This window comes from Fundulus heteroclitus, chromosome 18 (assembly GCF_011125445.2).
Source record: "Fundulus heteroclitus isolate FHET01 chromosome 18, MU-UCD_Fhet_4.1, whole genome shotgun sequence".
NCBI lineage: Eukaryota > Metazoa > Chordata > Actinopteri > Cyprinodontiformes > Fundulidae > Fundulus > Fundulus heteroclitus.
In genome coordinates this window covers 2,751,993-2,764,400 of record NC_046378.1, presented here as the reverse complement: position 1 = coordinate 2,764,400, position 12,408 = coordinate 2,751,993, and the positions used below count along the sequence as shown (strand labels likewise).

General features: G+C 44.2%; 1 protein-coding gene across 7 annotated transcripts in view; it reads right to left on the bottom strand.

Annotated features, from left to right (window-relative positions):
* The window catches only part of LOC105926760 (unconventional myosin-Ic), a 66,405-nt gene that overhangs the window by 32,541 nt on the left and 21,456 nt on the right, over nucleotides 1-12,408 (bottom strand). Inside the window, exon 1 of one of the 7 annotated variants that reach the window (XM_036149514.1) lies at nucleotides 4,647-4,886. The exons of 3 other annotated variants lie outside the window; for them this stretch is intronic. In XM_036149514.1, the coding sequence (XP_036005407.1) occupies nucleotides 4,647-4,664 (18 nt within the window). In that variant the 5' untranslated portion in view covers nucleotides 4,665-4,886. Of the gene's footprint in view, nucleotides 1-3,703; nucleotides 3,820-4,004; nucleotides 4,088-4,405; nucleotides 4,495-4,646; nucleotides 4,887-12,408 lie in introns of those variants that run through there. 3 more of the 7 variants (XM_036149516.1, XM_036149517.1, XM_036149513.1) reach the window with 3 other exon arrangements.

Here is a 12,408-nt window from a genome sequence, read left to right as displayed (position 1 = left end):
GACGGGGGATCGCTGGAATCATCACCACACAGACTGATATGTCTCAACATCAGCTGGACCACTGCTATTATTATTAGTACTGATGCTGCGCTGTTCCAACATTAAGCACGTCCTAAGACTAAGTAGCTCCTGATTTATACTACATGTAATTAAAGAGGCCAAAACGTCTTTGTCTATAAAGTAGTTAAAAGCATTGCTTTCTAAAAGAGCAATTAGCAGATTTATGTGCAGTAAAACGACTGTCAATGGATAATCTACGGCTACAGCCTTGTAGCTCCACAGCTTTGGGAGAATCAGACGAAATGCATTTAAAAGATTCTGAGCAAAGTTAAGTCGCCAAAGGCAGATTAATTGTTTTTCTTTTTAGAATGTAATATAAAGAAAGCTTCCCTATTTTTGCATTTTATACAAATCCATCAAGCTGCATTTGTCTTGTTGTTTTCCAGGAAGATGTTGGTAAGATTGTAAAAAGACTGAGTTTATATGGTGCTTTCCTAGTCATACGGACCATTCAAAGCACTTCACACTAGAGCGCCATCCACCAGATCACACTCTCACACATTCATAACACCGATACACAGACCGCTGGGCAGCTTGGGGTTATGTGTATTAACCCGGGGACACAGTGACATGAGACAGGTAGCTGGAATCGAACCCACAACTTTCCAATAGCAAGATGAGCCGCAGTCGCTTAGACAATGACGGTCATAAAAGTTTTCTACTGGAGAGTGAATGCATCAGATGCATTCAGATGTGATGCAAGAAATTTCCCTTGCAAAACAGCTTTCATTCCTGGGACCTTTTCACACTTTGTCTGCCTGCAACTGCAAACTTCACTGTATTTTATCAGAACTGTTTTTTCGATAGAACCAACACAAAGACGTGCATAATTATGAACCGGAAGGAGAAGGATCCATGGCTTTTAAATAACATTTTCCACAAAGCATAACCAAACAATCTGAAAAGTGTGGTGTGTGAATGCATTCAGCCCCCTTTTTACGCTGATACTCCTAAAACATCCAGCGTGGCCAGATGTTTTCAGAGCTCCCTAATAAGCAAAGCAGTATAACCTCAGCATAAATCCAGTTGGTCAGTGAACGCCTCCGAGGTTTGCTGGAGAACATCAGCGAGCGATCGGCGTCAAAAACACAAAGGAGCACAGCAGACAGGTCAGGGAGGAAGCTGGGGAGACGTTTAAAGCAGGGTTCGGTTGTAAAGCAATATCCCAAAGTTTAAAATAGCTCAATCTATGATTCAAACATAGGGATGGTAGAATCATGCTGTGGTGAGGTTTTGTCAGAGGTGATGGGGAAGCGGGTCAGAGTTAACGGGAAGCTGGATGGAGCTAAACACACAACAATTCTGTAAGAAAACCTGTTAGAAGGGGAGAAGGCAAATGCATATGTCACTTTTCTAATTTTCCCATTGATGTGCCTTGTTTCTGTTAGTCTATGGGTAGAATTCCTATAAAACGCATTTAGGTTTGCAGTTGTCACATGACAAAATGTGGAAAAGTTTAAGGAAACTTTGCGAGAAACAATATTTGAACGTCATGGCTAGATACTTCATCTCCGATCATGTTTGTCAAGTTTAGAAATGCTCTGAATGTCAGCCAGCTAGAGTGCTATGTTAAGCATGTAAAAAACACAGATAGAATATGCAAAAAGGCATCTTGCCTTCTGGATCACATGATTTGTAAAAATAACCAAATGTGTGTGACTGTGTAGTTCTGATACAGTTAACAGCTCCCAATGTTTTGCCTCCTTTTCCACATTTTTCATCTATGAATCAGATTTCTGGCATTGATTTCTCCTCTTTTTCCCCTCATCTGGTTCTGGCTGGTTGAAACAAGAGGGTGCAGATGGTAGAATTACAGATTTCATTTCAATTCAGTCTCAATTTGTAACCGACTGGGGCTTTTGTGAAAGTTGAAGTAAAGCCAAGGACAGTGGTGTGACCCCAGAACATGACCAGTTGGTGTTTCTGGGAACAAAGGTCCACCACAGGATTTTATAAACAAAGAAGTGGTAAAGAGAAAACACTACAAATATCTGCTGCAGAGCTTCCATTCAGCCAAGGTCTACCCAGGCTTGTGTGAATGTGGAGTAAAGCATATCCCACAAGCCTGTGCAGGTAAGGTTGTCAATGCTTGAAGCGTTCTCCCACTGCTCACCTGTACAGGATTCAATCCTGCTGACTTTGTCAGCATTATTACTGTGGCGATGCACCTCCAGCAAGTAATTCTCTCTCCAAAAAGAGCTAAACCGCTCTACAGAGCACTCAGACAGGTGGAACGAGCTGTATGCTGCAACATTACACCCCCACCCGCCCCCCGCACCCACCTGAAGGCATGTGGGTGAAATAAACACGACCAGCTGCAGAAATTCTACTAATTCTCAGCTACTAAAACAAATTCACAGCAATTCCTTTTTTTTTTCTTCATTCTTACTCTAACCTGATGTTGCATTTCTTTTAACCTCCTCAAAGGTTTGAATCGAGAACACGTACATGTTCTATAATTGATACAAGTTCTAAAAGTTGCTCCAATTTACAAACGCAACCATTTTACATTTCAGAGTTCTCGGCAGCGCATTTCGCTGAAAGTTTTTCAAATTAAGCTGAAATTGTCAGTATAACATAGAACAGTACACCACAGATATTTGAAAGCAACATAGAAAGGTCAGTGAAGCTCTTGAATGTGCTTCAGCGCAGCTATAAACCTCCCTTAGCTAGCTAATAACAGCTAGCCTTGGCTAGCTAATAACAGCTAGCTAAGGCTAGTTATTATTAGCCTGACCAACAGCTCCGCTGCGTGAATTTGTCCAAATAATACAGTAATGTCCACTTATTATTAGCTTTTATGTTAAAAATAAAAACTATTTGATCAATGTATGCATTATTTTGTTAGTAATAAACAGGACACAATGAAACTGTGTCATTTTTATTCAACGTTATTGTACCGTAAAAATCTCCTACGGGCTGACGCCTACTGGTGCTATTGCCAATAAATGCATCTTCCATTTCTATTTTTACAAAAAAAGATCAAGGTGTCACATATCTTGCCAAATTCATTACCAGGTAAGATTAGATCAGACAAGATTTGTTTTGACTTTGAATTGAATATCACCTTTAAAATACCTGTACATCAGCCCACTTTACTTTCTACTGATAGCTGCTGAAGCTTGGGTCTTTTTTGAGCTTCGTAACAGTTAGCTGGATGCTATGGTCTAACGGTTCTTACAAATTGTCCGTATCTTGTCTGCTGCCATTTCTGTTTCTGCTGAAAATACCATCACTCAAACAATTAAAAAGGGTGGGGGGTGGGGGGGGGGGGTCTCTTTGCTGCTGTGTAATCCACCTCTGTTAGTTGACTGTCACAACAACAAGGCAACTCTAGAACTACTTCCTTTCTAACATCATCAAAATAACTTCATCAAACAATGTCACATCCTGGCAATAACTTAAGATGACATAAGTCACATTGATAAGAAATGCTGCGGTGTTTTGAAATGATAAGACCTCCTGCCACGCCCCTGCAAAACACCAGAGCTCTACTTGCCTAAAAGTTGCACATTAAGAAGAATCAGTTCCTCCCATATAAAAAGTGAGAGGACACAATCGCTTTTAAGCTACAAGTTACAATTTATGCATTAGTGAAAAACAGCTGATCGTTCACACAACCTACAAGAAGCCACTCGCTTACCTGACCCCAACGATACTCCATGGAGAGAGGCAGCTTTGCGGCTTTCATGTCATTAAGCTTTACTCCTAGCCAGATTACATTCCCTTCCACAGCAAAGAAAAGCTTTTGACAGCAGAAGATTGCTACAGTCTACGAAGTGACAGCCGAGAAAAGCCCGAAGAGAGGGAGGCACGCCCAATATCACCTACATTCGGAGCTGAAGTCGAATGCCTCGCAGGCAACAATGACAAGTGTGCCAAGAATGTCTTGGTGTAATATGCAACCCTGGCATGTGTCAGCTCCCCGTCTTGCACATACATACCCTGCCGAAGGCTCAGAGAAGACTTCTGATGCGGATGGAATCCCTACGGACGCAGAGACATGTGCCAAAACCTGAAAGAAGTCCTGACCCACTGTATCCCAAGTAATAAGCAGCTGGAATCCACTTCACACTGACACACTGACTCTTGGGCTCAGTGAATGGCCGAGAATGCAGCACAGCTACGCAACACCACTGTGTGACTGCCTCGCCCTGGGGCACAGCAAACACACACACACACACACACACACACACACACACACACTGAGGTGAGGGCACTCCCTTGCAGATATCAAATAGGTCCGCCATCAGTGTGACAAATACAAAGCAAGAGATGCTGAAAGGCGATAAACTGCGTCTATGCAGAGCAGGTGAGCAACAAGCTGCCTCAGCTCCATTCTCACCTGCGTCCTTCAAGTCCAAGAATGCTCCGTCAAGGTTGTTTCACAATCCGAAGCAGCGTGAGGGAACTCATGGAATCTTTACTCCACGAGTCTCGCCACAGTAACTCCCATCCTAGAGACGAGCACTTACCCGTTACTCCTAACAAGTCCGAGCTTGACTGTCTGTTTTGGGTAGAACGACCCATAAACCAGAGGCCTGAAGCAACCACAGCCAGAACAACTTTTTCTCCCCCATTCTTACCAGAGGTCTGTACTTCATGGCTCTCGAACCGGCTCTCCTGTGATCCGGACGGGCTTATTCTCCTTCCCACAGCTCCGACGGCCTGGGGCTGTCAGGAATGTGGCCTCCAGCGCCGCGTCACGACCACTATTTAACCGAGAGTTTGTTTTTAGAAGCTCTCCCCTCTGTCCTGAGAGCCAGCTGCCATGGCTTCTCCTCTTACTGTTGCTCACAGACTCGCGGCGCGCACCTCGTCCTGCCTCCCCTAACTCCCACCGCGTTCACCCAGCCTTCCTCTCCCTCCCTTAGAAAGGAAACAGTCCCTGTGTTTTTGGGACACAGAAACCCCCTCCTTTCTTCTTCCTTTCTGTGACTATTTTCCCTATCGCCCCCTCCTCAGTCCAATGGATACCTAGACTCTAAGAGGGGGAGGATGGAGTGCATACTCCTACCAAAGCAGAGCTTACATCTTTTTATCGTGTGCGTAAAAACACATCTGGCTCTAGCCACCACTGGAGAGAAAAAAGCACGAGGAGAAGAGAAACTGCATGCTGATGCCACTGTGGTGAGGAGAGTGTGTGTGTTTGTGTGAACGCATCCAAACTGATCCCTGTTCTCCTTCTCCCTCGCCTTCACTTAGACTTTCTCCTGCCAGAAATATGGCTGCCGCTCGCTACATTTAGCAAACACCCTATATCCGTATGGAAAGTTAGAGTTGCACAATCAATATCATTAGAGGGCGCGTAATTTGCCCAGACCAGCAGAACATGCTCACATACACGCCCGGCCGCTGCGGATCAAAGGTCTCTGTGGTCTAATGCATCTGCTTGTTAACACTAATAACAGCTGACATCTTACAGGCAAGGGGCGTGTGCTACTGTGAACCCAGGCGGGTTTTCACTACACTTACTGGACTACTAACCGCACAGATGGTAATATGAAGTCGTCATTTAAATACAGCGTAACATGCGATTAGATTAGTGGGGGTTTGTCTGTACGATCAGAGCACCAGAGGGATTCTTGAGCTTCCACTACTAGGGATGTGTACTGTTGGACATATTAGAGACGCGGTGAACAAAATATTGGGTATACTTGCCTTAAAACGTCTTAAAAATGTTCAATAGTTTAAAAAAAAAACAAAAACAAAAAAAAACTCTCATCCGATGCCTGTATTTTTAGCTAGAAAGTTGAAAAGTCAACCTTGGATCTTAGTGTGAACCACAAACCAATATTCAGTATTTTGAGACTGATTTTAAAACAGAGGACCTTGTGGGTTTGAATTCAGAATAGGTCAGGAAAGTGTATCTGAGGTAAAACCTCTGCCAAGTCTGTGTGCAAATTATCATGACTTGTGGCGACCCTTGAATAAGGGAGCAGCTGAAAGGACTCACTCCTCCAGAATCCTGAGCTCTTTCACAACCTACAACCAAGCATCAGAAGAGATGCATGAAGGGATACAGTGGCGTTACTAAGGACTAGGGAAGATGTAAGGTAGTTATATTTGCTTACATACATTTCCAGGAAGTCAAGAAGAATATAACTGCTGTATGTAAAACATGTGGGCTGAAAAATTACTCAAAGCTAAGAACGACCAACTTCTTTATTTATTGTTGCACAAGAGCTGCAAGGCAGGCCTAATGCAGTTTATTTTTGCTTGATATAGTTAAATCCTGGTGGCTGTAGAGTCATTGCGACCAACAGAGTGTAGTACTTTAAATCAGACAGGTATGTGTGCAATCTGCTAACGTCGCCCCAGTGGCAGAATACACCAGCATTACTGTAACTGTCTTCATTGCATTGAATCATTTCTACGGACTACTCTGTGCCCAGTCCTGTCTCTGTGCTTCAGTCCTGTCTCTGTGCTTAGGGCCTGATCCGAAAGAGTCACACCAGGCTAGACTGGTGCACAGCTAGCAGATGGCGGTGCCCTCGTCACTTCTTGCATTATTAAAAAAATGCATTGTTTTAATTACATTTAAAGATCAGAAATGAGCTGGTTATACTGTTGTCAATGTGAGCCAATTATTATCCATATATGATTCCAGCATACCTGCAAATGCTGCTTTGCATTGTTGCAGTTCCTTGTTGCTGACCTTTTTCTATAGGAATAAAGGCTGTTTGTTTTCAGTCAGGATCGACACGCATCATTTTGTATTTTCTGGTTATTTGATTTTTAAAAAGAACTGAAAAATAGTAAAACAAAGCGACACCTTCCCTCCTTTTGTCAGGTAAATGCTCGTCTGAATGACAAAATATTTGAATTTTATAAAGACTACCTGCTTTTCTCTTCTAGGTTTAGCCCTTGGGATGTGACCGGTACCATGATGTTTTGACTTTGATCCTACTTGTGATGGGATGTTAACTGGCTTTAATTTGGACTTGAGACTGCAGTGGAAAGATTAGACTTATGGTGACTGGCAACACAGTCCTTTGGTCCCACCTCTTGTATTTTGGGCCATTTTATGGTATTGGAAGACAGTTCTAGAAATGATTTACAAGGAACTCTTTAGAAACAAATAGAAGGATTAATTTGGAAAAGCTCTGCTTTCCGACTAAGAACTAGGCCTTCATCTCTTGGGCTCTCTTCAGACTAGGCATCAGGGCTGCACGATATTTGAAATTCTTGTGAAGGAGATAGTATCGGTAAACATTGCGGTGACAATATCAGTTGTGGTAAAACCCATTTCCTTCTTTCCCCTCTGTGCTTCCCTCAGTCTGTGACCTTTAGCAGTTCAGATGATGTCCTTTGAGTCCGGTGGAATCATCTGACAGGCCCAATATTACATCCACATGAAAGACGCAAGTTCATACGATCATTAGCTAACAATTACTGCACTTCAAACAGCTCTTTGCCAAATGAACACGGCAGACATCAATATTGTGATAAAAAAAATTGGTGATATTTTGTGCAGCCCTTAAAAGGTTTTAACATGCATCCCAGCTGATTTAGATGCAAGTGGCACCAGTGTTCAGACAATAGATACAAATAACGCATTAGCCCTGAGACGCAGCGGGAGCAGCTGCTCGCTATAAGATTACAGATAAATTTAGACCACATTCTCCTTTTCACATTCATTCACATGCTCATTCCCTAAAGTACACTCAGTTTTTGCACTTTTATATCGAAGAATGTACGCATGCATGAATGAATGAATGAATGAATGAATGAATGAAAGCATGTTGCTTCATTAACATGTGTTAGTCAGGGGACATACATGTAAGCTAGTATGAGCCTTGGACATGAAGCCGTGTGCTTTACGTCTGAACCCTGGTTTCTACGTTCCGCTGTAAATTGACTCTGTCCGGGCCAATCACTGGAAGAATGAGAAACTGAAAACTGTGTTTGGGTTTCTCTGCTTTAACAGGAATTGGCTTGCTTTCCCTTCCTCTCTCTGAGCTGAGGTGAACATCTGAAGAAGCTTCATGAAAGAACCAATCCTCAGCCATCTCGCACCAGGAGAAGCGATTAAGACGGGCCAGTCTAGCCTAAGCTGCAACAGGCATCGTGTTCAAAGAGAGGAGCAGCAGCAGCAGGAAGAGCCAGCTTTTATAGACCTCATTAGGATGCCTCCCTTCTTTCTTGTGGATCTGAGAGAAAACGCCTCTAATCCTAAAGATTTGGGACCTGCTTGTTTTGAATCACGTGTGTCTCAACATCTCACTCAAATTCTTTTTTTCTTTTTTTTAGCTTGTCTTTATACTTTCACACTAAGAGTACTCAAAATAAAGAAACGGGGAGAAGAAAACCCTTAATTTGGGTCTCTCTCTGAACATCTCCTCTACGTCAGTCAGTGCTGGTAAGGGGTAAAGTCTTCCTCAAGGTTATCCTGTTCATAATTAATTTACCTGAAGGTGCTCGGCCCTAAGAGCAAAGACTAAGGCCTCCTCAAGAAGCACAAAGGCCCTTTTCAACGCTGGTGAACTGAGCAAAAGATTCCAGTGTTCGTTTGCCATGGGAGCTCCTGACAGCAGCCTATAACACCTCACCATTACATAATCCTTCCAAGCGGAGCGACTGTGTAACGGCCAGCAACACACAAAGGTGAGTTTTGAACTCTTGTCAAACAGCACTGGGAGCAGAGAAATGCGATCCACACAGAAGAGTCACTCCAGGCTCTAGAATGCCCTCTTCTGGTCACCTCATGCCCATCTCCCCGCAGACATTAGGGGAGCTAAGACACATGAAATAATACCCCTCCACCTGCGCCTCCCCTCCACAATACCAGTACGTCGGAGGCCCCTGGCGCAGGACTGAGTGATCCTTTCCAGATTAATCTCCCTCTTCCCCTTTCTGCGTGCGTCTCACTCTCACCGCAGCGTGAGATCAGTGCTTAGGCAGAAGGAAGCGAGCTCTGATACAACACCAGATAGCGGCTCAGAGTTGTTACACACTCGACACGTCCCACAACTTTCGCTTGCTCGCGGCTCTGAGCTCACGTCTCTGCCTCCGGCCGCTTCTGGCAGAGGAGCGAAGGCCTGAGTCTGTGAGTGCTTTTCATGCTGAGGCAGCATATTTGGAGCTCAGCAGTAAGAGGGGAGGGGCTGTTTCTGACCACCGCTATCTCAGACTTTAACCCTTTCATAGCGTCCACTTCGTTTTCCACGTATGACCTTGATTATACCTCCGCCGAGGCTGGCACTAGATGGAACATCCTGCCAAGTCTTATCCTATGCAAAAAAAAAAACATATTCGCTATGACTGTACTCTGTATTTTATGACTATAAATCCATAAATGATGGGGCATAAAAGCAACAAAGAGCTATAAATCCATGGAAACAACACACACACACCTCGACCACAGGCTCTGACACTCCCGGCCTGTGGCAGGTGCATCCACTTTACAAACAAAACTTTGGTCACTGCGGGGTTAATCATTACAGGATTCACTTTGGTCCTGTCCTTCCTTCAAGCAAAGCCCTGCTCTTATTTGGATTTGAAAACCGACGCGCAGCTTCATGGAGAAAGACGGGCCCTCTCGTGGTTTGTGGAAAAAGGGCTTGCATCTGACTGTTTTAAGGCCTGCGCTGCATGTGATCTCCGCTCCGTGGGAAATCAGATAAAAAAAAAAAAAACAGCTCGACTTTCCCCTCAAGCTCCATGCCTCCCTCTCCCCATGACTTAAATTCTTCTTTCCTGTTGCACTTCCTGTTCAAAGTTTGCTCAGAACTAACTTGGATAAAAATAGCCTTCTTCAGCTTTCCCCACACTGCCTGCTCAATGAAAGCCTGCCGCGTAGAAATGGGCCATCTGATTGGCTGCACACTGCCCCCCGTCTTATCTAGCTGCTAATGCCGCGCCGTGCTTGCAACGTCGCTAGCCTACACGATTTACCTGCTTCAAGGTGTCCTTTAAGCGGCTGGCACATTGAGAATATTTAATCTCATCTTCCGCTCTGCCAGAAATTACAACACGATCAGTGAGTCATGACAAGCCATGTAATGCATTCAGTCAGTCGGTTAAATAAGGCTAAGATGAGATGTGTTTACATTTCTGCACCAGTTATGTCTCTATGAACATGTTAGAAGGCGTGGGGATGGATAAAAAGCATCTGGGGTGCACGCCTCAATATTACCAGACTAAGCGTTGTAGCAGCTGGGTCTGTATCGCCTGTATTGGAAGTGAGCGAGAATGGAGTGACTGATCAAAAGCTTTGATTAGCGGCTCACCAGGATGCATGAGCAGCTAAACGCTTCTGCAGACATCCATACTGGAGCGTTTTTAAAAAAAATCGGAATAGGGTGCAAAAGTGCAACAGTATTTCTGATTCATTTCAGAAAGTGAAACTCGTATATTACATTGGTTACACATGGAATGACGTATTTTTAAGCCTTTTCTCCCTGTAATTTTGACAAGGATCAGATCAAGAAAAGCCAAAATCCAGTGTCTCAAAACACCAGCTCATTCTATGTTAAACATGTTGGTTAAAAGTTTAGAGTTTTTCCTCCCGCTTCACAGTTATGCAGTATTTTGGGGTGCTTTATCACAAATTCAAAAAAAAAAAAGAAAAAAAAAAAAGATTGTTGTTCCAACATGACAAAATGAGAAAATACTCAAAGGGTGTGAGTACATCTGCTAGAGGCTGTATAGTGCAACTTACATACTATTGACAAGTCAGAAGCTTACTGTATTTCTCACTCATATTCATATTACCACTGCTGTGAGTTTTGCTTTCATCTTTCTCATTACCTCAGGTAGATTCATGCAATGACAACAAGCTGCCAGAAAGGTGAGCTCACTTTCCGAGTTGCATCACGCTGAGCACGCCCGTTGACTCCAAGGTTGCGCAGCTCATTTCTGCCCTGTGCTGCAAGGTCTGGTACTCCACAGAAAGAATGCTGCTGGAGACGTCAGCGATATGACCCCTTCACTGCTTGATGTAGAACACTGTAAATCCCAATCATCTTTGGCGCCACGGTGATTAGCCTGGAACGCGACCATCACGGCGGAGCAGTAAAACAAATATGTTTGTCGCGTTTGCTCAGCCACAGCTAAACCAAGGTAGGGAAATAAAAGATTGATCTTTTAGGATTCACAGCCAAACGGCAGTCATCCAAAATTTACTTCTATCCCTCTTGATTACCGGCAGATAAAGAACCAGTGATATTTCAAACTCCTGTCCCAATGGGCACAGCTCCAACATATTTGCCTTCTGTCCAAAAGCAACATGCCTGCACTCCTCTGCAGACAGATGTCAAAGGAACACACCTGTACTGGGAAGCATTTGGCTGTCGGTCCGCTGCAAAGTGATGGAAGACTGTCCTGGGATCTAATCAGAGCGGCCCATCCCCAACATGCCAATCTCTGTCTAAATCTCCGAGAAAGAGAAAGCAAAGGAAGGAAAACGAGAAGTGCTGTCGTCACCGACAGCGGAGAGGAAATGTTTGGCAATTTCTGGCCTTCTCCTTCAGGCATCATGGCCGTTTGTGCTGAGGCGGGACTGGACGTCTTCCTGAAACGCTACAGTGTTGACAATAGCGGACGTTCCTCTCGTACAGTAAGTAGTTCACGGCAACAAAAAAAAAAAAAAAACTTTGGACAACGGATGCTGCAGCGTCTTGACATCAACATTTTTACCTTTTGCTGTGTTATGACCACAAACGAAGGAGGAAAGCACTTTTACCTCTGAGGTGGTAAGTACACAAATGTATGTATCCAATAAGTCAGCACAGAAGGGAGAAAGGGACCCTGAACTGGCACGCAGGAGGTAACGAATCAAAAATGGGACTTAAAAAAAAAGTGAACATGCATGGCAGCTGTGATGTCAGAGCGAAAGAATGCGAGCCATGTGGGCGGCAGACGAGAGTCGGGGAACCAGAGATGGAGAGAGCAGCAGAGAGAAGTGCAGAAGAAGAAGAGGATGAAGCAGGAAGCTGGCTACACGTGGTGAGAAGTGTGACATTACAAACGACGTGAGTCAGTGAATGAGTGCGTTTGCAGCTTTTGAAATGACTAAAGGATCAGCCAGGCTGAAGAGATCCTGGATTATTGACACGAGGGGGTTCCCAGGGGCCAAACACGCTGAAACCAGCCTGCCTCCCACTTGGGTTGCTTTCTCTCTTCAAGGCCTCGATGATCTGGGCTAAGTGAGAAACCACAGTGGGTGTGTCAGTGGGTACCAGACCGTAGCAATGTGACATTTTGGCACAGAACGCCTCAGTGACTGGGAAAGAGAGCAGTGGGCTTAAAAGTAAGAAAATGAAGGAAACTGGGCTGCCGTTTTTTTCTTTTCTTTTCTTCTTTTCAGTTCACACACCAAATATGGAGACGCTCTGTGTCCTTCGC